The sequence below is a fragment of the Sorex araneus genome, chromosome 5, assembly GCF_027595985.1.
Source record: "Sorex araneus isolate mSorAra2 chromosome 5, mSorAra2.pri, whole genome shotgun sequence".
In the NCBI taxonomy this organism is placed as follows: Eukaryota; Metazoa; Chordata; class Mammalia; order Eulipotyphla; family Soricidae; genus Sorex; species Sorex araneus.
Window position 1 is genome coordinate 208,486,043 of NC_073306.1, and position 25,914 is coordinate 208,511,956.

Below are 25,914 nucleotides of genomic sequence, written 5' to 3' on the forward strand. Positions count from 1 at the left end.
ATACACCTAACTTCTTAAACATTCTAAGTAAGTAGATTTTTTTGTATCCGGAGAAAGTAAGGAACATTTAAGTGATAGCATAAAAAATTAAAACAAGATAACTTGTTCTCCTAAACTTCAGCTAGTAACTCAAAAAATAATAACAGCTAATATTTCTGAGCTCTCCTCATGTGTCACAAGCTTCGCCGAGTGTCTTATGTGCATCGTGGAACTCGATGGGGCGTGGAGTGGCGCTGTCCTGATTTCCTAGAGAAGGAGATGTCTGGAAGTGTCCGCTGAGCCATCTGCCCTCTCACGCTCTGCACTGGAGAAGCCGGCAGCCGAGTCTACATCTGTCCGTCTTCTGAGCCCCGGTTCTCAGAGTCCGAGCTCCACTGACCCCCACCCCTGTGCCTCACAGTCTTGGTTGGTCCCCGAGGGATCTAATTTGAAGACAAGAAAATGGAAGAGTCAAAAATGTCTCAAATATTTTTATTTCCTCTGAACATTCTTTTTTTCATTCTGTTTTAGATAACGAGTATTTCTTTGTGGAGCCTGACTTAAAACTAACCAAAGTGGCCCCAGAGGGATGGAAAGAGGAACCAAAGAAAAAAGGCAAAACCACTATCCATTTCACTTTGTTTTTCCGAATTAAATTTTTCATGGATGACATTAGTTTAATACAGTAAGTACACTACGAGTTCCTGTTTTTCTTTTTTTCGACCCTTTAGTTTACGGAGACTGAATTCTTTCATTCTGATCAGTAATAGTATCTGCGTCTTCTTTACTTATGAAAGATCTGTTTCTGGGATGGAGAGAAAGCACAGCAGGTTTGGGGCCTGCCCTTTATGTAGCTAATTCAGGTTTGATTCCTGGCACCCTGTATGGTCCCCAGCCCCCACAAGGGGTTATCCCTGAGCATAGAGCCAGGAGTAAACCCTGAGCACTGTTGGGTGTGACACAAAAACAAAAACAATCTAAAAAAGCCTGTTTCCTAGACTGTAATTTATTGAATGTTTATGCCCTAAAAAGCTTAGTGCTCCCCTTGTCTCAGCAACTCAGCAGTCACGCCCATAAGCCACCTCTGGCTGGCGCCAGATAGATAACCTCATCCGAGGCCACCGTCCAGATCGCACGTCCTTCTCTCTCAGAAGGGAGCACAACATAGTGCTCGCCATAGCCATGCCGCCAGACTCCTCACCACGCTGTCTCACTCAGGGTGCCTGGGAGGGGGGTGTGTGTGAGAGCCCTCCCTGCCCCAAGGGACCCAGACCCAGCAGCTGAAAACATCCAGAACTCAACCGCTGCAATGCTCAAGGCCACTCTCCACACACTCGGGCTGAGCCTCACCCAAGAGTGAACCTAGTACTGAACCATGTGGCCACATTTGTGGCCACATGACACTTCATACCACACACCCTGCCCATACTCCAAGAGCACCATGCCACATTTGATGGGGTTCAAAGTAGAGGCAACCAACCTTAGAGGGAAATATTTTTTTTGCATATGTGTGTGTGTGTAAAAACACAAAACTCAGCCTTTAACATGTTCATTATCTCTTAGAGAAGGACTTAATGGCCCCTGGTGAAATACCACAATCTTCACACTCTGTCCTCTAAGGATAATTCTTTGTAGCACTTTCAGTGGTTTTTCATAACAAACATCACAAAATATATTATTTTGTTCCTGCTTTGGGGGCAGGGATAGGGGTTCAGGATGGAAACACCCAAAACATGATGGTGGGAAGTTGTCCTGATGGTGAGATTGGTGTTTGAATATTAAATGTAATCAAATACTGTAAACTACTTTATAAAATTTAAAAAATTAAATACATTGAAAAATAAAATATGGATGAATCTTAAAAACAAAAACAAAACAAAACAAAAAAGACCACAAAGTTTATTAGGCAACCATCTTGGAAACGAAGCTAGTGTGCCCACAGTCAAACTCACTCTGAGATTCGGTGTCTTTATGCGTTTTTTATCTGCAGACACACCCTGACTTGCCATCAGTACTACCTCCAGCTGCGCAGGGACGTCTTGGAGGAGCGGGTCCACTGCGACGATGAGGCTTCCCTGCTGCTGGCCTCCTTGGCCCTCCAGGCTGAGTACGGAGATTACCAGCCAGAGGTAGGAATTTTTCTTCAAGGGCACTTTGAATTACTTTTCTTCTATCTTTCATTTCTTTTTTCGTGGGGAGAGGGAGGGCAGTTGGTCCTGTGAAGGAGATACATAGGCAGAGCTGAGCTGTAGGCAAAACTGAGCCTGTTTTTGGTTTTGTTTTTGTTTTTTGCTTTTTGGGTCCTACCCAGCAAAGCCAAGGGGTTACTCCTAGCAGTGCTTGGGGGACCGTATGGGATGCCGGGGATTGAACTCCGGCAGAGGCCCTCCCTGCCATACCATTGCTCTGGCCCCAGAGCTGAGCCGTTTGTATCCTGAGTTTAGTTAACTTGATTACAATACTCTTAGCTTTCCTAGTCTCCAAGTACAATGTTACTTACCTTCACCACCACGAAAGGGCCCAGGAAAGCCACATTGCTCTTCTTTTCTCCACACTGAAGTGCCAGACCTGGTTAAGATTGTTGCCATTAGCTCTAGATATTTTTTTTTAGAAAATAGAGTATCTTCCCTTTATTTCATTATTATTATTATTATTATTATTATTATTATTATTATTATTATTATTATTTTGCTTTTTTGGGGGGCCACACCTGGCGATGCACAGGGGTCACTCATGGCTCATGTACTCAGGAATTACCCCTGGCGGTGCTCAGGGGACCATATTGGATACTGGTATTCGAACCTGGGTCGGTCGCGTGCAAGGCCCTACCCGCTGTGCTATCACTCCAGCCCCAGCTCTAGATATTTTTGAGACTAGGGTGTGCCTCAGAATGACCAGCATCCCTGGGACATCAGCCCTTGTAGGAATCATGCAGAGTGATACCTTTGCTGGTTCTGCTTAAGGCTGTCCCGTTCAGGGTTTTGAGAGCGAGAGGTTCTCCTTCCTTTCCCAACACCTAGCTTAGATACTAGACACAGCATCACCAGCCAGACTGGAGCGAAATGGTCAGCTTCTTCCCACAGAGATCTGTGCAGTGATGGGCCAAAGACCTAGCGGAGCTCACTCTATGGAGCTGAATGTTTCAGACTTGATCTTGCTGGGTAAAAGGACCCAAGGGAAGCAAGGTGCAGACATTCAAGGTCAAGCCTCCTCCCTCAGCATGGACCTTGAATGTAGTGACGTTTACCCAAACTTGCCATCAGGCTAGTTTATTCGACGTCATTGAATAAAGCTGGAGTCTCTGCAGTGACAGCTCTCAGTGGAAGCACCTTAGATTCCTGGGGACATGACAGGGGCTCTGAGACAGGAGGAAGAAGTCAAACAGAACTACTCACTTACGGAAAGGAACGCTCTCGTTCTAGGTTCATGGTGTGTCCTATTTTAGACTGGAGCATTATTTACCTCCCAGAGTGATGGAGAAACTTGATTTATCCTATATTAAAGAAGAGTTACCCAAGTTGCATAATACGTATGTGGGAGCTTCCGAAAAAGAGACAGAGCTGGAGTTTTTAAAGGTAAGCATGCAAGAGCACGCATGATCAGTTTTAGATCTTTGTCGAATAAGCAGTAAGCGCAGGGAGAAAAGAGGGAGGGAGAGAGAGCGAGAGGGAGGGGGGAGAGAGAGAGAGAGAGAGAGAGCAAGCAACACGGGCTTCTCCAAAAGGGAACCAGCTTCCCTTCTTCCTCTGCATCGTTGTAGCTCAGTCCCCAGCCGTGGGAGCTAGTGAGCCGCTTCCCATCACCATTCTTTCCCAAAATTCACATTTAAAAATCATATAAAGTGCTATTTTCTGTATTTGGCTCTTTTTAACTTCAAGTAATACTTTTGGGGGGTTTTATTTGGGGATCACATCTGACAGTGCTCAAGAGTGACTCTTCTCTCAGTGCTCGGATGTCTCTCCCAGTAGTGTTCAAGGGGCCTGTGGTGCTGGAGATCAAACCCAGGCCTCCTTGATGCACCCCCTGTGCTCTGCACATCGAAGCACCTCTCCAGCCCTAGGATAATACTTTAAAGAGTATTGTTGAGTATTGAGTACTAAATGCATATGTGTAGTCTACTATACGTATAGTGTGTATATGTATGTTTAGTACTATATGTAGTGAGTACTATACAGATACGCTGTTTATTTTTTCCTTATTTTTCCTGATTTTCCTTGTACAGATACAAAACAATATGTTAATATTCTCTTTTATCAATTAATATAAAGCTGATACAGTCAAATATATTTACTTGTATGAACATAGGGGTTTTTTTCTTTATCTCTGATAAATATTAGTAATGGAATAAGTATGTTTAACTTACAGAATTTGAAAATTGACCCAAAGTTGTGGAATTTTTTATACTGCCAATAATTTGTTCCACATCAACACATTAATTGGTATATTCAACTTTTCCCACTTTAATCACTGAAATAGAGTAATGATGCTATATCATCATGGTTTTAAGTTCTGTTTCCCTAGTTACTATTTATGCTGAGCTTTTTTTTCACGTGCTTATTTTTTACTTGTATATCTTGACTGAAGGGTCTTAACAAAATCTTCCACCCATTTAAGTATGGTTATATTTCTCCTCATTCTTAAGAAGTATGTCTATTCTAGATAAAACTCCTTTATCAGATCTGTTTTCCATGTTTTTATCTCCCAGACTGTGGCTTGTCCTTATTTTCTTATTCATGGAATTTTGAAGAGCAAAAGTTTCTACTGTTATTATGCCTTACTTTACTAACTATTCCCTTTGTTTTCCTGCTTTATGTTCTATTTCATAAATTTTCATCTAATGCATGATCACAAAATATTTCTAAGTTTTCCCGTTTCAGATTCATAATTCATTTGGGCTAATAGTCACATACAGGATGAAGTAAGGGTTGAGATTCATTTTTCGGCATGTGAATATTCTAAAAGCTTGTGAATGATTCAACATTTGTTGGAAAGATTTCTTCCGTCTTAGAAGAGTTTCTATGTATTTGTATCCATGTTTACAAAAGTACCTGGCTTCAGCTGTGGTATTGTTCCTTTAGGTCTGCCAGAGACTGACAGAGTACGGAGTTCATTTCCACCGCGTGCACCCTGAAAAGAAATCGCAAACTGGAATATTGCTCGGGGTCTGCTCTAAAGGCGTCCTCGTGTTTGAGGTTCACAACGGAGTCCGCACGTTGGTCCTTCGCTTTCCATGGAGGGAAACCAAGAAGATTTCTTTTTCTGTACGTCTGTTTGAATCCTTTCTTACTATATTTTTAAGTGGACCCGTTTTCAATGTAACATATTAATTGACTTTCTTTAACTAAGCATTGGGCTAATATGTCCTAGGATTATTTAACTCTTGGTGATAGAATGTATTATTTAGATTTTGTTTCTGGTTTCTCAAGGTAATTTTTAAAAGAATATTAGACATTCCTACCCGGTTAGATGCTTGGTTAACTTCGATTAAATTACAACCAAGTTAACTTCTCTGTTAATTCAGAACTTAAGCTCAGGTACTAGCTTCTCCCAGAAGAGCCCTCCCTGACGGTTTCAGACAGAGATCGGAATCTTCCAGACTTCTGTCTGTCTCTGCAGCGTAGGTGCCTCACAGCATCTGTGTTTGAATCCCAGAGACTCAAGAGATTCGTTGGATTTTCAAGCTAGTCCCGGGAACTTCCTGCGGTGTTAGGTTTCGGTGTGTGCTCTGTGTGGGGATAAAGTTGGAGAAGTTTAGGAAAATATTATTTATAGAAAATATTGGCTATAAAAGAGTAAGCTGCAAAGTTCTAATTCTGGACATGATTGAAATGAACATTGAAGGGCCGTTGGCAGACCCTCGAGATGCGTGAGGAAGAGGCTCAGGAGTCTGCTTTCCTGCTGGCATCCAGGAGCTCCTGCCGTCTCGTTGAGTTGAGAACTCAAAGGCAGTCGCCCTCGAACCACATCTGTCAGGTTTTCCTCAGCAGGCGCTCAGAGGGCTCGGCCTAATTCACCTGGACCTGATGTTCTAGACCTGATGTTTTCTTTGGTTGGCTGGAGACCCAGCATGGCCTAAGATGATCAGATAATACAGCAAACTGTTCTTGTATTTATATGAAGATGTTTATCTAATACCGAGCTTTTTTTGACCCTCCTTAGTTTCTTCCGTAGCCGTTAGGGAGTTGGAAAATTTGACCCGTTGGCTTCTCATCTCTCACAAGTGAATTCCCTGGGGCACATTTCTTGTCTGAACAATCAGTTCACATTGAGTCAGAGATAATCAATTATTATCATTACCATTTGTTTGAAACCGATATAGCTTCAAAACTACGTGGAGTTCCTGTCCTTGGTAGACACTGTATGAAGCAATAATTCTTGTTAAGGAGGAAAATTCCACAAATTTTTTAAGAGTTACTAAGTATACTGCCAATAGGATTTTAATTTGGTGCTCCTATGTCTTTTATTCATGTATGATCCTTTGCTAATGTCCTTTAAATACAGATTACCAGAAATTGCATTTGTAACCTTATCTAGAATTTAACAATCTTACTTCATTTTAATTACATTGGCTATTTTTGCAGCTAAATTATCTATGTCACTGTCACTGTCATCCCTTTGCTCATTGATTTCTTCAAGGGTGGACCAGTAATGTCTCCATTGTGAGACTTGTTACTGTTTTTGGCATATCGAATACGCCATGGGTAGCTTGCCAGGCTCTGCCGTGTAGGCGAGATACTCTCGGTAGCTTGCCAGGCTCTCTGAGAGGGCCGGAGGTACATAATATATAAATATATTGTATAAATTACACATAGATCAAATTTACATTTTTTTATATTTATGTACATGTGTGCATATGTAAAAACCATACTGGTCACCTTGTAGCCTTTTTTGGCCTTTAAACAGATCTGAATCCTTCCTGTCATTCTGGTGGCTACTGGATTGATGAGACTTTGCTAATTCCAAATACAATACTTATTTTTTGGTCTGATATTATTGAACTGACGGGTGGGATCCAGGAACGTGACCAACCTGTGAGTAATCACAGGTAAACGGAATGGCCTTCGGGGGTGTGGGGAGCTTGGGCCCCTTCCATCCTTTCAAAGGTCTTTCTACACACAGTAAAGTTCATTTAAACTGTTTCCAGTAGGGGCCAAAGAGACAGGACTGCAGGCAGGACACTTGTCTTGTCCAGGTTTAACAGGGTCCCAGAGCACCACCAGAAGTAATCTATGAGTATTTCTGGGTGTGACTCAAAAATACAGAAAACTGGAATTAGTTTTCTGTTAACATCATGATAAAAAGTTTCTGCAGTTTTGTTTGGGTATTTGTTTAGTTTTCTCTTTTCTTTCTTTTTTTCCTTTGTCTTTGTCTTTTTTCTTTCTTTTTTTCTTTCTGCTTCTGGCTTCTCAGGCAGTGCTCAGGGGACGTGGGAGCACTTGCAGCAATATTCCGCCGAGCAGGCCAGCTGATTGATCTCAGGCCTGACAGTGCAGTTCTGCTCCCAGCAGCACATGGGGCTTGGTGCGGAGATCAAACCAGGATTTGCCGAAGCCTGTGTCTCTGAACTCTGTGCTGTCTCCCCAGCCCAGGAGAGATAGAAGGTTAACACGAGCTTAGACAAGAAAGCAAAGTCAATGTGGAAATTCATAAATAAATCTAAAGTAGGAAGATGGCACCGGCATGATTGAAGGTTGAGAAATATTTTGTTGTATTTTTCTGTGAGTCTACCAAACTGGACTTTCTTTGTCTGATTCTGGATTTGAAATAAAGACAAGGAGCATGAAGTAGGGAAAAGAGGGATTTGCACAGGAGAAGCGAAGAGCGAGCATAGAATAAACTATCCACCTCAATCCGTCTTCGGGGAGGTTGGTCCTCCATCCCTGTCATGTTGAGTGCTCGCCTTTTAAGACACATGGCTCACATCTCTTGCTTCACTACGTGAGCACCGCATTTGGCAGTTCTCTCGTGGGCAAGAAACCTTCTTTTCAAGAAACATCAGAGAAATGAAAATGATTTGTGGTTCTCCTTTCACTATATCTAACAAGACCTGTGTCTAAACATCGGTGTGGGACTGGAGGAATAGTATGGGGTGAAGCACTTGCCTTGCATGGGACTAACCTAGGTTCAGTCCCTGGAACCCCTTATGGTTCCCTGAGCATAGATCAAGAAGGAAGTCCTGGACACAGTCAGGTATGGCCCAGAAAACAAAAAGAAAAGTAATGTTGGTGTCTTTCATCTCTCAACCAGGCAGTTGTGTTAGTAGTACTTCTCCCTTCCCACATTTTCTTTTAACTTTCTTTATACTACCTATGTTTTTCTTGAATGAATTACAGTTATTATGATTGGGACTGGGCCTTCTCCACCCAGATCCCCCTTTTTTTCCAGTAGCTTAGCAGTCACACCCAAAAACTGCCCTGGCATCATGTAACCTCATCAACGGCCAAGATCCAGAGACTATAAAACAAAGCTCCCTGTAGAGAGCGATGCAGAATTCACACAGCAGAGCCTGGCAAGCTACCTGTGGCGTATTCGATATGCCAAAAACAGTAACAATAAAAAACAAAAGGGGCTGGAGTGATAGCACATCGGGTAGGGTGTTTGCCTTGCACTCGGCTGACCTGGGTTCAATTCCCAGCATCCCATATGGTCCCCCGATCACCGCCAGGAGTAACCCCTGAGTGCATTGCCGGGTGTGACCCAAAAAGCAAAAAAAAAAAAAAAAGGACGTTACTGGTGCCCTCTTGAGCAAAGCGAAGAACAACGGGCTGACAGTGACAGTGCTGTATTGGATATAATTTGAGGATATCTCACAACTGGAATGTGACACATAATTCTATCTCTCACCTTGTGTGCAGACTCGGGTTATGTTACAAAGTGATAGGGCCACACCTGATCTCTAACAGTCCTGATTAATGTTGTAGAAAAAGAAAATCACACTGCAGAATACATCCGACGGCATCAAGCACGCCTTCCAGACGGACAGCAGGAAGGTGTGCCAGTACCTGCTGCAGCTGTGCTCCTCCCAGCACAAGTTCCAGCTGCAGATGCGGACCAGGCAGAGCAACCAGGACACGCAGGACATTGGTACGTACAAGTGGCTCATTTCTCATGGCTTCAGGTGCAGGACCCCTTCCGTGAACGGGCAGACTTTCACGTGTAGGATGAACGATTCAGGACACTGAAGAGGTTAAGTCTTCACTAAGTCTTCACAGGCCTCGATAAGAGGTTAAGTCCAGTCTGCAAAGGCATTGAGTGACGCTGACGCCTCAACTTCATGTTCACCTTGAAAACAACACCCCAAGTCAGCCTGGGGCTCTCAGTGCGAATGTTTACACTGTGCGTATCAATAGGATAGTGGATAGCAACAAAATTAGGCCGTATTCTCTACCTTTATTAAGTACTCAGTATCTGGGGTTGTTAGACCAATATTTGCATATTAGAGGGTCAAAGTTTTAGAACATCATAGATCAGATCATACAAGCCCCGTGACCCCAAGAGGAGAGGAGGGAGGGGAGAGTCTTGAGTTTTTTTTTTTTTGACAGAAAACTCACTATCTTTATTTGGGAGTTTTCCCCCCAAAAGTCAGACCTGTCGGAATGGCATCTATTGTCGATAGCAAAGAGCATATGATGTTGCAGGGTCGCGAAAGCGGCTGCCCAGTTCCGGGATTCTGGGATTCAGTCCAGAAGTCTTGAGTTCTTGAAGGGAGATGCTTGAATTGGGGCGTGAGGGGACAAATACTTCAGTGTTGGCTAAAGGTCAACGAAAGGGCTTCCCAGGTGAGGCAAAGAGCAAAGGGAACAAGATTTGGGGCAGGGCAGTGTGCACGTGAAATTCTGAAGATGTAAACCACAAGTTTGAAGTGCAGGTTTCCCACCCATTCGTATTATTTGAAAAAAATCCCCCGGTTATGAATTAGAGTGGTTTCAGTCCACTTTGAAAAGAAAGCAGCAGAAGAATTTAATTCAGCGCAGGGGTGGGGAGGGAGGGGGGGGCAGGCTCAGTCAGAAATGAAACCTGTAACACCTCCTCAGCAAAACTGCACGTGGAGAGAAAGTCCAGGCCCTCAGTATCCAGCGCTGCCCAGTCGGTTTTTACAGACCTCAGTCAGTGACCGCCTCTCAAGAATGCAGAATGCTGGCAGAATGCATCTTCACATGCATGAGGGCCTGGGTTCGAGTCCCCTTACCACCACTAACAATAGCAACAAAAAAAATACATTTTGTAAGTATTTGATCTCCGGCCGGAGAGATAGCCCTGTGCTGAGTACACAGACGAAGGCTGGAGTTAAGCCCCAAGATCACATGACCCCCTGCGCACTGTACAGAGATAGGAGTAGCCCCTGGGCATAGCTGGCTGCGGCCCAAAGGCTAACAGAATCTGACGTACACACTGCGTGGAATAGCACTGGGCACCTTTCAGGCAGGGCCCACTCCCTCTCAATGTGAACCTTCTCTCATCCTGAAGCCTTACAGAAAATATGCTTCCTCTCACCCTACTGGGGTGAGGGAACCTGAAGATTTCTCGGCCTTTTGCAGTCGGGACAGTCAGGACTGTCTGTTCATTAAAAATTGATTCCAGGAACCCATATCAAACGGTAGATCAGTCACTGAAAATGGAGTCCCTGGAATCTGCATGTAGGAGGTTCTCCTCAGGAATGATCGGTGTGCAGGCAAGACTTTATCGCTATAAAGTAATGTCACTGTTCCTCTTCTTTACCTGGTTTGCCCTGCTAAGTAAATTTCTACACACGTCTCTATTTTCAACGTTTGGTGTAGTATCAAACTTATAGGCATATCATTACTTCCTCCCTAGAGTAACACTCTCTCTAATAAGCCAGACTTGGACTAAAGCATCGTTGTAAGAATGCCCTGGTGTGCTGTCGTGAAAGGACTCAGGGAGTGAAATGAACCTTCCATCCCCCACATCTGATGAGCACTGTGATGGTCAAGAGCGTGCACACATTGAGGGTCAGGAGGACTGGCCCAGGGTTGGGAGCTGGTCACGAGTAGGGGGAGGGGAGAGAAGGCAGTTAGGACAGAGAAGGCACCACTGCGGGGGAAACGTGAGCTCTGGAGCCACCTGCCAGCGCGTCACCCTACTGTGTTGTCACGCACGTGCTCAGGCACAGCTCACAGACTCCGCAGTCTCTGCCTCAGTTCTCGAGGAAATGACCGCCGTGGTCATACTTGCGTCAGAGGGTCATGAAGAACCACTGAGTTCATACATGTAAAGCCTTCAAGAGTACTCGGCGCAGGATGGGTATTCAGTAAATGGTTGTTGATATCATCATCATCATCAACAACAACAACAACACTGTTAACTCCTAGTGGCAGTGTTATCAAAGAGATAGATGACCTTTAAAAGCTAACTGGATGTGTGGAGCCTAATTTTCTTTGCCTTTACCCAGAGAGTGAGCAGGCTGCATCCTCTATGCAAGAATCTAGGACTGCGGCGTCATGTAGCTTTGGAGTCTTGAACTCCATGAAAGCACTGGAAGATGATTTTAGCCACATCTTTCCCCAGATTTTATTAAATTTTCATTTCCGTTATTTTCTACTTATCTACCAGCTACGAAGTAACTGGTTTTCAGTACTAATTGTACTGTCCTCGGAAATGGAATTAGTTTGTCTTGGACTGGAGTGATAGTACAGTGGGTAGGGCTGGATAGTACAGTGGGTAGGGCACTGGCCATGCATTCTGCCAACCAGGCTCTGATCCCTGGAGCCTCATGTGGTCCCCTGGGCACCGCCAGGAGTGATCCCTGAATGCAGAGTCAGGAGTAAGCCCTGAGCATCGCCAGATGTGCCTCCCCCCTTCAAAAAAAAATAGTTTATCTGTACACGGATGGGAAAATAAACATATGTGACTTTGAAGAGTCATTGAGTATTGATGCTAGAAAGAACCTTAGTGGCTGTTAAGTTGGCATGTTACTGGTGAGGAAAAAGGTTCCGAGAAAATAGTATCTCACCTAAGGTACAAGTCAAAATAGACTCTGATCTCTGCATCTCATGCCCAGTACTCTACTTGATGAGTCTGCAAATAATTAGTTTTCTGGAACTATATTAAAAGCAGTCACCGGGGCTGGAGCAATAGCACAGAGAGTGGGGCATCTGCCTTGCACACTGCCAACCCAGGTTCGGTTCCTAGCATCTCGTATCATCCCCCGAGCACTGCCAGGAGTAATTCCTGAGTACAGAGCCAGGAATAACTGAGCACTTACTACCCATAATGTGCCATGCTAGCAGCTGTGGGATAACCAGAGTAAGGGTAGACCCTCTCGTCAGAAGGACATAAAATTCAGCGGGCGTAGGGCAGTAGCAGGACAGAGCAGATAAGTAAGTGGCCGGTCTGTGCGCTCGTCCCCTGGGTACAGGCAGTGCTGTGAACTCTCGCCAGGGATAGCCTGAGTGCATCTAGGTAGCACGCTCCCTGGTAGTGCATGAAGCCTGAAAGGAACAGGCATTCTTACTCCTGTGCAGGCTTGGTCTTCTACAAGTGAGGAAATGTATTGGGTATAAAGGCATGTCCTGGTCACTGAATCTGTCTTTCATTAAAGGCAGCTCTCAAAGTATGGGGACCAAGCGGGGTGAGGGGTGATAAATCTTCTCTGTCCGAATAAAAACTGTATGTTAAGTTCATTCTGGGTTTTTTGTTGTTGCTATTGTTATTGTTTCTGGTTTTTTTGGACCACACCAGGCAGTGCTCGTGGTACTACACCTGGCTCAGTGCAGTGGGACTCTTCCAGCAGTGCTCAGGGGACCATGTGGTACCAGGAATCAAGCCCAGGACTCCTGCATGTGAAGCATGCACTCCTGCCCATTGTGGGGTTTCCATAGCTAGAGTCTTTCGTTGTTGTTTTCATGTTTTATCTTGGTGTTCCCCTTCTACCACAGAGAGAGAATGTTGAATTTTCCCAGCGGCAGTGAAACATGCTTATTTTAACTTTATTCTGATGCACGAATATTAAAAGCCTTTTGCGTTTCTAAATAATGTCTGTTGTGCTATATTGGCTATTAATCTTCGATACATTAAGAATTCTAATTATTCTAAGAATTCTGATCTTCATAAGAATTAGACAAAAGAAGTTAAAGACCTAAATGATCAGTTATTTGATGTTTTCTGAAAGAAATTTTTGTCGCTGTTTTGCAAAGTGTGTTCAAGCAAAATGCCTCCTGGAGTGCAGCACGGGGCCGACACTTGTCGGGGGACCCAGGAGGGTGCCTTGTGATGTGGGACATTCCATGTTTCTGGTCCTTCATTCACGTGAAAATATTCTTATGCTAAGGTGCTGTTTGAGAGTATTTTCTAGCCTCACGTGTTCAAATACTGTCACAACATCTGGTTCTCACACTACAGGAGGACAGCCCTCGTTATCAGGGACCTCAAAACCGAGCCTCTGAAAGAAAACGAAAAGGATGTATTGCAGAAAGAGCTTTTTTTCTTTCTTTTTCCTCACGTTCATTCACAGAAACAATGACAATATTTATTTCTTACCGGTTCCTCTACCTCAGTCAGGCCCCCAGGTAGGAAGGGTGGTGATGACCCAGTCATGAGACAACACGAGGCCTCGGTGGCCGCCTCAGAGCTGCTGGCAGCCAGCGGCTCTGCTGGACGGCGGCCCACAGCCCGCCCAGCGTCCAGCGCAGCCGGGGGCGTGTGTCGCTGGTTCTGGTCTGCTCCCAGGGTGTGTCCTCACCGCCAGCGTCTGTCAGAGGCTTTGGAAAATGGAATGGAGACAACTGCCTCAGGACACAGTTCTCTCTCTCTGGCACTGCCCGTTCCCACGTGCTCGGCCCAGGCCTCATCTCAGCCCTCTCCCAGCCTTGGTCTGCCCGTGCTGTGGCGGCGTCGCTCCGTCATTGTCCTTTCATGTCTTCCCGGTGGCTGAGAGTCGGGCGTGGGTGAGCCTGAAGGACGCCCACCCGCTCCCAGACGCCGAGACTCCTTGGCAGGAGAGGGCGGTGGTCCAGAGAGCGGCTGGGTGTGAGAAAGCGGAAGGGATGGAGAGAGGGGATGGGGCCTGGGGCGGCCCGGCCTCCTCGGAAAGCGTCGCCGCCGCCCGCTGGCCCTGGTGCTGGCGGCCACTGCCGTCCCCAGCTGCATGCTGCCCTTGCCGTCTCGCTCACTGTCCCCTCTGCTCGGGGTTCCGTGGTGTTCCCGGCGCGTAAAGCAATCCTGTTTCCTCGTAGAGAGAGCCTCGTTTAGGAGCCTGAACCTGCAAGCAGAGTCCGTTAGAGGATTCGGTGTGGGCCGAGCCATCAGCACGGGCAGCCTGGCCAGCGGCACCCTGAGCAAGCTGGCCGTCCGACCGCTGTCCGTCCAAGCCGAGATTCTGAGGAGGCTGTCGTGCTCCGAGCTGTCGCTCTACCAGCCGTGGCCGAGCAGTGCAAAGGAGAAGAGCGACGGAGCCTCCTGGGAGGACAAGCCCAGAGGGATGAGCAAGTCGTACCACGACCTCAGTCAGGCCTCGCTCTGTGCGCCGCGGACACGAGCCCCGGCTCACGCGGAGGCCCCGCCGCAGAGCACTGCGGAGCTGGCGGGGAAACCCTCGCACCCCAGGGCGAGATCTGACACAGGATCTGTGGCGGGAGCCGCAAAACTCAATAAGTAAGAACACGACCGACTAACCCCACCCCCGCGTTTGTAACGTCAACATTTCATACCTTGCTTTTGTTTGAACATTTTATGATTTTCACCATACTTTTTTTTTTTCACATTGACACCCCCCCTCCCTCCTACCTTCCTTTTCCCTCTTCAGTTCAAAGTCTGTGGCAAGTTTAAATAGAAGTCCTGAAAGGAGGAAGCAGGAATCAGACTCCTCGTCCTTTGAAGACCCTGGCCAAGCCTATGTCATAGGTCAGCATGAACAAGCTTACCTTCTTCCCCCCCCCCCCCCCCCCCCGACCCCATGGTGAAAGTGAAGGAAGTCATGTTAAGTACCGAGAAATCTGGCAGTTAGGAACTAGAACCAGAATGAACTTCTGTTTTTTGCTTTTATTTTTTTTCTTCCCTGTCCTAATGGGCAAAGCCCTTAGTGAATAGAGAATTTCAGGCCACATAAAACATGCCACGTCAGGGCTGGAGTCATAGCACAGCGGGGAGGGCATTTGCCTTGCACGCAACCAACCCGGGTTTGATTTCCAGCATCCCATAGGGTCCCCCAAGGACTGCCAGGTGTGACCCTAAAAGCAAATATATATATATATATATATATATATATGTATATATATACGTATATATATATATATATATATGTGCCACATCAAATCAAAATGATTTTACAACCAGTTGTTCATGGCACAAACTCTTCACTTCCCCTGGTGGCAGTTAAGAGCCATGCCAGGAGCACCCAGAGACCGCTCTGGGCCACAGCATTGGACAGCCTTCCCCTGGGCTAACTTAGAAGTCCAGGAGAGCGAACTCCACTGCTGCTGTTTTTTCAAAGAAAGGCTTGTTTGGAAGCGCTTTCAGCTTATTATGAATGGGGTTGGCTCTAAAATATACATTTTGAAACATGGTATGGATGGTAGCTAGAAATTTTTTTTTTAATTTTACTTTTTCCAGTTCTCCCTGCTATCTGAGAGCTATTAACCACTTAGTATAAACATCGTGTGTGTGTTTGTAAAGAGAGATGATAAAAGAGATGATTATAAGAGAGATAATTCTAGATTCCTTTGGCTTCATGCATCATAAGGGGAAGTGCACTTTTTAAAAAATTAGAATCACTCTGTCAGGACAGTAGATATAGGTCTTAACCACTGTCCAAAACAGGAAATAAATGAGTAGAGAAAACAAGAATACTTTGTTCTGTTAGTGTAGTGTTTTATCAGATACTTCTTCACTTTTCCTTAGACTCAAAGTTTTGCTCAATTAGCCTTAACTACACAAATTTTCAAAGTATTTTCTCATCCTGCTAAACATTAATTAATATACTACTGAAAAACACTTAAAACTGAAAACGGTTTTTTTTGCATTTTTTGGCTTAAGTTACTCATTTTTATTCAATATTGATTTTTTTAATGTTTAACCGATGCTTTAAAAGCTCATCTTATTTTCATCATTTCATTTTTTACATCAAAATGGCATTATCTGAAAGAGTACATTTGTGTTTAAGCTTATCTTGAAGAACAAGAATGTTTAACTTAGCAATCAAAATAGTAAATATGTCATTGTGGCATATTTTTCTGAGTACATAGAAAAGGTTAATGTTTTATTTTTATGAATTTATCACATGAAATTACTTCTATATCTAGTATCTGACAATTTCATAAACTGTCTAATTTAATTTATACCACAGGAATGCCTTTGCATAGTTCTGGAAATTCTTCATCCCAAGTACCCTTAAAAGAAAATGGTAGGTTTTTACAAAGTGTTTTTCCCCTCCTTACCATCATATCTTTCCCTTCATATGCTTGAAATAGTCTCGGAACGAGTAAGTGAAGAGTCTTCAAATCCGTGCCAGGACTTTAGGTCTTACTCAGGGGTCAAAGAAGAACAGTAAATTTTAGTATCAGGGTTGTATCCTAGGCTGTCTCCGCCTAAGGTTGATGAATTAGAGAAATAACAAGTCAGAGCTAGGACTCTAGCTGGGATGCTAGGGGAGTCAGGTGCAAGGTCAGGTGAAAAGAGAGAGACTGCTTGTTTGGGGACGCACCTGGAATATTTGGAGGGGGCTGAACTCGTGGGGTCTGTGCTCCCCTATCCCCACGGGCTCTCAGTTCGCTCCTTAGAGAAGAGTTTTAACACGGGCAGTTCCTTTCAAGGGCTGCTGGAGCTGGAACTTGAATAGAGGATTCGTTCAGGAAGACGGGTGAGTGGGAGCGTCCAGACCAGACGTGATCAAAGACGCGAGGGACACGGGGAAACAGCAGCGTCAGGAGCCCAAGCGTCCCGCCACAGTTCTGTATGGCCAGGAACGCTCGAGAATTAAAGACAGACCAGCTTTTGAGTGCTGTCCTAAAGTCTCACCAAGTCTTTAAATATTGAGGTTTGTAGTTTAAAAGGAATCGAAGTAAAACCAGGCACAGGGAGAGGCTTGTGCTGTGACTCCAGCAGAATATAAATTCTTAGGATCTAGGTTGCAAGGTATAATTTAGGTCACATCTGCTTTGTCTGACTTTTTAGCTCCTTCTGACAACTCTCACGGGTGAAATTTTTTTATGATAATATACTGGGTTTCTGGAGCTGGAGCCAGAGTATCCCGCCTGCAGGGCAGAGTCTGGCAAGCTACTCGTGGTGTATTTGATATGCTAAAAACTGTAACAAGTCTCACAATGGAGATGTTACTGGTGCCCGCTCGAGCAAATCGATGAACAACGGGATGACAGTGATATAGTGATACTTGTTTTTAACCATTAAACTCTTTCAGTTGAAATAATGAGAAATTTGGTAAGAAGCAAGTAGGCTAAGCAGATGTGTTGATAAAGACAAACTTGATGAAGTTTTAAGTCTAGTTCTGATTTTCCTGAAGGAAAAAGGATGCATGAAAGCATAAGATTTCAGTTGGACCATATGAAACTGGTGTCTTTATGCATCAAAGATGTCAAGCACCAGAATACTGTTCTGTGTAATTCTCATTCTCCAACAGAAAAAGCACACTAGCTCTTCAAGAGAGGAAGCCGTACCCTTGGAAGTACAATTATGTCAAAAAGTAAAAATACAGGCCCAGAAAGATAATACAGGGGCTAAGGGGCTTGCCTTGCATGTTAACTCTGGTTTTCTCCTGCACCATATATGGTCCCCCCCAGCACCACCAGGAGTGACCCCCGAGCACAGAGCCAGGAGTAAGCCCAAAGCACAGCTGGGTGTGACCCAAAATCCCCCCCTCTGTGAAAATACAATGTTTTAAGTATTCATAATAAATTAAAGTTTTTTAAATTTTTAATTTAAAAGGAAAACTTTAAAAGTTTGAGGGTATGGGAGCTGGAATGATAGCACAGCAGTTAGGGCGTTTGCCTTGCATGCAGCCAACCCAGGTTCAATTCCCAGCATACCGTATGTTCCCCCGAGCACCACCAGGAGTAATTCCTGAGTGCAGAGCCAGGAGTAACCCCTGTGCATCGCTGGGTGTGACCCAAAAAAGAAGAAAAAACAAAGAAGTTTGAGGGCATGTAGTAAATATAATACTGGTAAGTTTATTATACGTGCTACGAAGATCCTGACTTATGACTTGATGATATCAAACATCTTGAGTGGGCTAAATTTACAATACCTCCACACCTAAAACAACTCAATGACTCACGTGATCAGAGAGCTAAAATCTACCCTCAGTTCTTTAATCCCTCACTGAGTCCCCACTACCGTGCTCTGAGGTGAGGGCTAATGTTATTTCCTTTTCACGGCTGAGAAACTGGAGCGGAGGGCGGTTGAATTGTCCAGGTGCTAGAGTTGGTGAATACTGGGGTACTCTATAATCCACTGTACTCCTGGCCTTATCATTGCATTATGTCTCCCAGTTAACTTCATCAAAGACACTGATAGCCGTCTACTCAGAGATGAGAAGCTGGGATGTTCTCATTAAGTTCTGATGGGAAAGAACACAGGTGTATGCCCAGACCATGTCAGCAGGCCCAGGGCAGCTTCTGGTCCTTAGCCCTACGGGAGCAGCATCTTCCCTCCCTTTCTTCCCCAGGAGCACGCCTGGGAAGAAGATAGAGCTGGTCTCCCCGAATCTGCCCAAAGAGCCCTGAATTAATGCTGTTCAGAATTTGGTTTTCTCAAATAGAGCATGGCAAATGCCTCTTTCCAAATAAGGTAACTAGGCAGCAAAAAATTAAATAATAACTTCCCCATCACTGTCACTTTTATCCCGTTGTTCATCGATTTGCAAGAGAGGGTACCAGTAACGTCTCCACTGTGAGACTTGTTGTTACTGTTTTTGCTATATTGCATACACCACAGGTAGCTTGCTAGGCTCTGCCAGACTCTGCCGTACGGGTGGGATACTCCCGGTAGCTTGCTGGGCTCTCCAAGAGGGGTGGAGGAATTGAACCCGGGTTGGCTGTGTACAAGGCAACCGCCCTACCCGCTGTGCTTTCCCATAAGTTAAATAATTAAATTAAGTCCCAAAAAATTAAATAATAAATTTTCCACAAATCAAATATACTAATGTGTTTCTATAATTATAATTTTGATGTTCTTCCTTTTTGGTCAAAATTATTAGAAAAGAATTAGTGAAATTATTCACGGTTTAATACAAAGACCAACCAACAAAATTTAATCCTAACTTTTTATGGCCACTGGAGACTCATGAAAAATGTGAAATTTGGGGCTGGAGCAATAGCACAGCAGGTAGGGCATTTGCCTTGCATGCGGCCAACCCAGGTTCGATTCCCAGCATCCCATATGGTTCCCTGAGCACCGACAGGAGTAATTCCTGAGTGCAGAGCTAGGAGTAACCCCTGTGCATGGCCGGGTGTGGCCCAAAAAAGAGAAAAAAAAAAGAAAAATGTAAAATTTAAGAGAAGATAAAAAAAAAAAAGGCATGAGTCTTCTCATAAACTAAAATATGGGGCTGGAGCAATAGCACAGCAGGTAGGGCATTTGCGTTGCACGCGGCCCACTAGGGTTCGGTTCCCAGCATCCCATATGGTCCCCTGAGCATCTCCAGGAGTAATTCCTGAGTATGTGAGTCAGGAGTAGCTTCTGTGCATCTCCGGGTGTAACCCCTCGCCCCGAAAAAAGGCTGAATATATCAAAATTCTGATGATTTTATTGTGGTTAAAAGAAAAAAAAGTGTTTAACTTACAAAACCAACCATGTTATAATATTTTCCCTAAGAAGTAAAAGAAAAATGTCAAAATTATGCAAGAATTATGCAAACCTGACTTTCACTGTCTCTAGTCTTATGCTAACCCAGGATTACCATATAATGTTTGAAAGTAAATTTTAGCAACACTTGTTGCCTTACTTTCTATAAGTATATCAATTTCTAGTCAATTGAGCACAGAATTCCTTTCTAAAAATGGAATCGAACAAAAACTGATGACAAAGTATTTGATAGGAACTAACCAAAATCAAAAGACGGTCAGCTGTATTCGGCCCAGCCTCTTCATTAGGTTAATAAGTTAAGTGAGTCTTAGAGGCGTCAGTTGGTCCCAATTCACTGAGCTAATTAGTGCAGCACAAAAATAGAATTCCAGAGTTTCCATTATGATCTGCTGGCAAACCGCTCTAACAAGCAGCTTATTAGGAGAAAAACATGCCTTTGTTTTTCTACTGATTTGGTGCGACTGGTCCCTCATCCCCACAATTTGAAATGGATCTTTTTTCCCTTAGAGGAAGTGATAAAATTGTCCATAAATTTCTCTACCTAACGTCCTGATTCCCGTACAGTCAGCAGACATGCCTGACTGTTGACAAGAGTCTAAAGGACTGAGCATTTCAAGTGGAGATTCTCTTTTACTTTAAAACATGTGCAGAATCGAGCACAATAATGTATAATTCATTTCAAGTCTTAATGTAATTTTATTAGATCAATAAAGTCCAAAAAAAACCATACAGGCAGATGTGACCCAAAAAATCAAAAATAATATCAAAACTATTAACACAAATTAAAATAGAATATATTTGAAGTTAAATGTGAGAAAGAATTTTTAAGATTATAGGTGTGATTTTATGTTTGAATATCTCACCACAATATGACTCTGAATTATGAGTTGTACCAAAAATTTTGTGGCAAAGTAGCAGAAAAACTGGAAAACACTATAAACTCAAATTTGTATGATAAACCTGTGCTTTTAAATGATTTTACATATATGAAATTTATCTTCTGTGTCCTGTAGATTAAATAAAATTTCTTGACATTTTAGAATAAAAAAAAAATGTGCAGAATCCAATGTGGTCATAGGGCTTGTTCACGAGGAAAGGAAATTCCCTTCCCGATTTAAAACTATGTACTGAGTTTGAATTTAATTGTCATTTAATCACTTTACAAAACACTCCCTTTTTATCAGCTCTCTCATACCACTTCACCATTTTAGAGACGTAGCCACTCTGCTGATTTAATTTTTTTTTTCTTGCTTTTTGGGTCACACCCGGCGATGCACAGGGGTTACTCCTGGCTCATGCACTCAGGAATTTCCCCTGGCCGTGCTCAGGGGACCATATGGGATGCTGGGAATCGAACCCGGGTCGACCGCGTGCAAGGCAAATGCCCTACCCACTGTGCTATCACTCCAGCCCCTACTGATTTAATTTTTAATTGGGGAGGGAGGCGAGGTTGAGAACAGTTGGCCCAAGCATGGTGAATATCAGTCTTCCTCCCGATTCAGTGCTCAGCGATCATTCCTGGTGGTACTTAGGGTTCGTGATGCCAGCGTCATACCCAGTCAGCCACATGCAATGCAAGCCCCTTGACATACTCTATCTCCAGGCCCTCATTTAATTTTTTGTCTGTTTGGGGTGTCTTTTTTTTTTGTGGGGATTGGCGGGGAGCTATGCCCAGCCACCCTCGGGGATACACTTGGTGCCTGGGGGTCAAGCCTGGCATTGCTCAGGGGACAACTCGGTGCCAGGGATGGGACTCAGCCCTCCCGAGTGCAAAGCTGCCTGCATCCCACCAGACTTCCTCTCTCCAGCTCCCGGTTTAGATTTTTAACCCGACTTTATTTGTTTTATTTTATGAGGTTCGTTCTGTATAATGTATGTCTGGTCCTAGCTGAAAATTAGAGCTAATTGCTTATGTAGAATAAAAATGTCTTGAGTGTTTAAGGTCCTTAGGGGCCAGCGAAAGAGCCCCGTGGGTGGAGGGTCGGCTTTGCATGCAGGATGCTCAGCTTCGGTATCTAGGACAGGAAAGCCCCCGGAGCACTGAGCAGCGCTGGCTGTGTCCCTTCCAGGTGCTAAGTCTTAACTAATTCCTGGATTATGGATGCTTCAAAACTGCCTGGCAGTCCGGTGATCAGGTTTCACCTTGTCATGGGACAAACATACATACACACACATACATATATGTAAATGCAATTGTTGCATAACAATACAGATAACATAAGCTTCATGTGTAAGGTATATATGACTTCACGATTGTCTAGCGATTGGGGGGGAGTCTAGCGATTGGGGGGGAATCTCATTCATAAATTGAGGTGAAAGCTGACTGCAAACACGCGTTGATACTTAGTGTCTCTGGGACAAGTTTACTCAGCGCTGCAGTGCTGCTGATTGTCTCTATTTCCGGAAATTAGTGCATTTCTCGAATGGATTTTAACATTCCTGTCATTTAAGCATGAACATGTGTTATATAATAGTTACTATTTAAATAAATATTAACAAATATACAGGACAACAAATAGTAAACAAATCTAACAGTCCAAGTTTAAACCCACATGCTGTCAATTCTCTAATTTTCAAATTTTTTCAATATACTTAAGAACTCTGTAGGGATTAAAGATTACATTTGCAGTATCTGCTGAACTCACTCGCCATCACTTCGTGCACACACACATTGCGTGAACAGTCGGATCATAGATCATAACTGACATTCAGAGAAGTGTGTGGCAAGAGAAAGAGCGTGCAGGGTGAAGGCCCTCACCCTGCTCTCAGCGGACCTGACTTGGCCCTCGGCCCCTTCAGGAGCAGGGCCAGGATTAGCCCCCAACGATGCTGGCTGTGGCCCTTAAACCAGGAAGGGAAAAAGAATATCTATTTTTTCCCTTGAGGCTCTTTTTCCTCTTCTGCTGTTGTCGAGATTCTCTGCACGTCTTGGTGCTCACTGACTGTCCTCGGCGGTGTGACTCTGCTGCTGAGGCTTCCAGGGAGTTTTTCGTTTCACCAACCCGGTTTTTCAGCTCTGCTCTTTCTGCTTGTATTTTCCTCATTTCTGCTTGCAGATCTTCTGTGTTCTCTTGACAGTGCATTCCATTCGAGCTCCCGAGACATCCCCAGCAGCCCCACTCCACATTTCCGGGGACCGAGATGATGGCACTCCTGAGTTTAATACGAGCTCCCTGGCGCCTGCCTGGCCTTCGTTTTAGTTATCGGGGGAGGACTAGCAGCCCTGCCCTCCGTAGGGCTGGGGTCAGCCCTGACCCGGGTTGCAGAATGCGCTCCTGAGTTTAATCCAGCCCGAAGTGGGGAAAGGTTTAAGTATATTCCTCTGCTGGCGCTCTGTAACAATGTAGCACCGTAGAAATGTGTCGCTTCTTTCTGCCTCTTGGTTCTGGAGGCGAGAAGGCTGGAGGCCAGCCGTGAGGCAGCCCCTTCTCTGAGCCCTCGCCTGCGTGCGGGAAGCAGCTGTCCCAGCTCACGTGTCTCTGTTCGCACAGTCCCCCGTGCCGTGGCACTCGTCCACAAGACCTCAGTTTCACTTCAGGTTTTCTTTAGACCCTTGTCTCCAAACACTTGGTGGTGGGGAGGGGGCTGGGGGCAGGGCTTGGGGCCACACCCGGCTGTGCCCAGAGCTCCCTTCTGCCTCTGTGCTGCAGGGTCAACTCCTGCCGGGCTGGAGGGATCATCTAGGGTGCCGGGGATCGAACCCCAGGTCGACCAGTCCTCCCAGAACTATAAATTAAAAATCTGTCTTCGGGGGCTAGAGAGATAGCACAGTGGATAGGGTGTTTGCCTTGCACATGGCCAACCCAGGTTCGATTCCCAGCATCCCATATGGTTCCCTGAGCACCACCAGGGGTGATTCCTGAGTGCAGAGCCAGGAGTGACCCCTGTGCGTCACCAGGTATGACCCAAAAAGCAAAAAAAAAAAAAAAAAAGAATCTGTCTTTGAATACAGCTACATTCTCGGGCATTGATATTTAGGTTCTCCGGTATATAAACTAGAGGAGAGACAGGGCTCAACCCCTGACAAAGTATGTGTGTGCAGGTATGTGAGTGAGAGCCTGGCTGTGTGCGATATAAATGCGAGTTGCTACATAGATGAAGTAATTTTATTAGCTTGACAGTTTAATCGGGGAGCTATTTGTGAATAATCAATCATCGTACTTTAAAAAAAAAAAAACCCCTAAACAAAGTTTTTTTAAAAGTAAGTTCTAATTCTGACTCAGATACCCACTTGTCCATTTAACATGCTTGAGCATGTCAGATTCAGATTATCAGCTATGAGGCAACAAAGATACAGAATCAGAAAACTTGAGCTTTGGGTTTAGCTCTTGCCTCTGCTGTCTGAGTAAATCCACGCAGAGCATTTGATCTCTTGAGATTTAGCTTCTCACTCGTAACCGAAATACAGGCATTCCACGGGCAGTGATTTATAAGGTATCACTATGATAACATAAAATCGTTTTGTAAACTCTAAGTCACTATAAAATAGAAAATAATAGCATTATATTTCAAAGATAGTTTCAAAGGGAGCCATGTATTAATAAGCTTTGCTAGCGTTTAAATTAAAGCAAGCGGAATGCATGCCTGAGCATGTAATGTGTGTTTTATTCTTAAAATTCTCCATTTCAGTGGACGTGCTACACAAAAGATGGAGTATAGTCTCCTCGCCAGAAAGGGAGATCACGCTGGTGAAGCTGAAGAAAGATGCCAAGTGTGGCTTGGGTAAGTCAGGTAGGAAAGAGGTCGTGACAACACGCTGACCTTCAATTCCAGCCACCTCCATTAGAATGCGCGGTGCCCACCTAGTCGGGAAGAGCCAGAGATGAAACCCCTAGCAAGAAATATTGCCATCAGATTTCACGATCTCGTCTGACACGATGACTTGTTAATCACCTTGATGAATCTCTGTACTTGTGTGTGTGTGTGTGTGTGTGTGTGTGTGTGTGTGTGTGTGTGTGAAGCAGGTTGTATCATCGAAAGCACCAGAATGATGAACCCTTGGGCTGGGGTAGGGGAGATGCCAGACTCAGAGGCACTCAGGAGACCGTGCAGTGCCAGGGGTCAGATTTGGGGCTTCTACAGGCAAATCCCTTGGTGCTCTCTCTCTGGCTCCAGAAACATGATCTTTTTTTCATATGTGCCGTCTCCTAGGATTTCAAATTATCGGTGGAGAGAAGATGGGAAGACTGGATCTAGGGGTGTTTATTAGCTCAGTTATGCCTGGAGGGCCAGCTGACTTGGATGGACGCTTAAAGCCAGGTACTTGAGGTTCCGGTAACTTCCTAAGTTCTTACTCATATTAGTACAGATTGCAAAAGTGGGGCCGGGGACGAAACACAAATTCTGGGGCGAGCATGTGGCATTTCTAACACCGAGCACGGCGTTCTCCTTCTGGCTGCAAACACTGGACTAAATGTGGCTTCTCTGGGATTTAGCTTGGCTTCCTCCTTGCGGTTGAGAATACAGAATTGTGCATCTTTAAATTTTTTCCTTTGTTGTTGTTGTTGTTACGGGGCTATACCTGGAAGTGCTTACTCTTGGGTCTGTGCTCGGGGATCACTCTTGGCGATGCTCAGGGGACCACATGGGGTGCTTAGGAATCAAACCCCAGTTGGCTACGTGCAAGGTAAGCGCCCTACCCATGGTGCTGCCATTCTGACGCCTGAATCGTCCGTGTTTGCAGGAGACCGTTTGATATCTGTGGACAGCGTGAGTCTGGAGGGCGTCAGTCACCATGCTGCCATTGAAATTTTGCAAAATGCACCCGAAGATGTGACTCTTGTTATCTCTCAGCCAAAAGAAAAGATATCCAAAGGTAATGTGACGATCTCTCCGTATGTGTTCATATTCACTTTCCACAAAAGCAGCAATACTTTGGTCGAATAAGCTGGACTTCTGTTCCTTATATCCTTTCTGATAATTTGACAGAAATCTAATGGTTTTTATTTTATGTATCATCTAATTTTTATTCATCACTCCAAGATTTTCTGTCTTTTTCCTCTTTAGTTATATGAGCACAGAGAAACGCATTTACTGTGCAAACTCGTGTCACTTAAGTAAATGCTGGTGAGGTTCTTGGATATAGAATCTCAAATCAGAAGGGGAATTTTTATATCTTTTAATGTATTATTTGCTAATTCTTTTTTTTTTTTTTGGCCCACA

The 25,914-nt window shown here is 44.5% G+C and overlaps 1 protein-coding gene across 7 annotated transcripts in view; it reads left to right on the top strand.

The window, feature by feature from the left end:
• PTPN13 (protein tyrosine phosphatase non-receptor type 13) overlaps nucleotides 1–25,914 on the top strand; it is a 218,711-nt gene that overhangs the window by 136,843 nt on the left and 55,954 nt on the right. For 5 of the 7 annotated variants that reach the window (XM_055138852.1, XM_055138853.1, XM_055138856.1 and 2 more), the window contains 11 exons: nucleotides 511–664; nucleotides 1,970–2,108; nucleotides 3,402–3,554; nucleotides 5,058–5,240; nucleotides 8,901–9,063; nucleotides 14,172–14,589; nucleotides 14,741–14,838; nucleotides 16,280–16,336; nucleotides 24,382–24,474; nucleotides 24,904–25,011; nucleotides 25,436–25,567. In XM_055138852.1, the coding sequence (XP_054994827.1) occupies nucleotides 511–664; nucleotides 1,970–2,108; nucleotides 3,402–3,554; nucleotides 5,058–5,240; nucleotides 8,901–9,063; nucleotides 14,172–14,589; nucleotides 14,741–14,838; nucleotides 16,280–16,336; nucleotides 24,382–24,474; nucleotides 24,904–25,011; nucleotides 25,436–25,567 (1,698 nt within the window). The remainder of the gene's footprint in view (nucleotides 1–510; nucleotides 665–1,969; nucleotides 2,109–3,401; nucleotides 3,555–5,057; nucleotides 5,241–8,900; nucleotides 9,064–14,171; nucleotides 14,590–14,740; nucleotides 14,839–16,279; nucleotides 16,337–24,381; nucleotides 24,475–24,903; nucleotides 25,012–25,435; nucleotides 25,568–25,914) is intronic. The other 2 variants (XM_055138854.1, XM_055138855.1) reach the window with 1 other exon arrangement.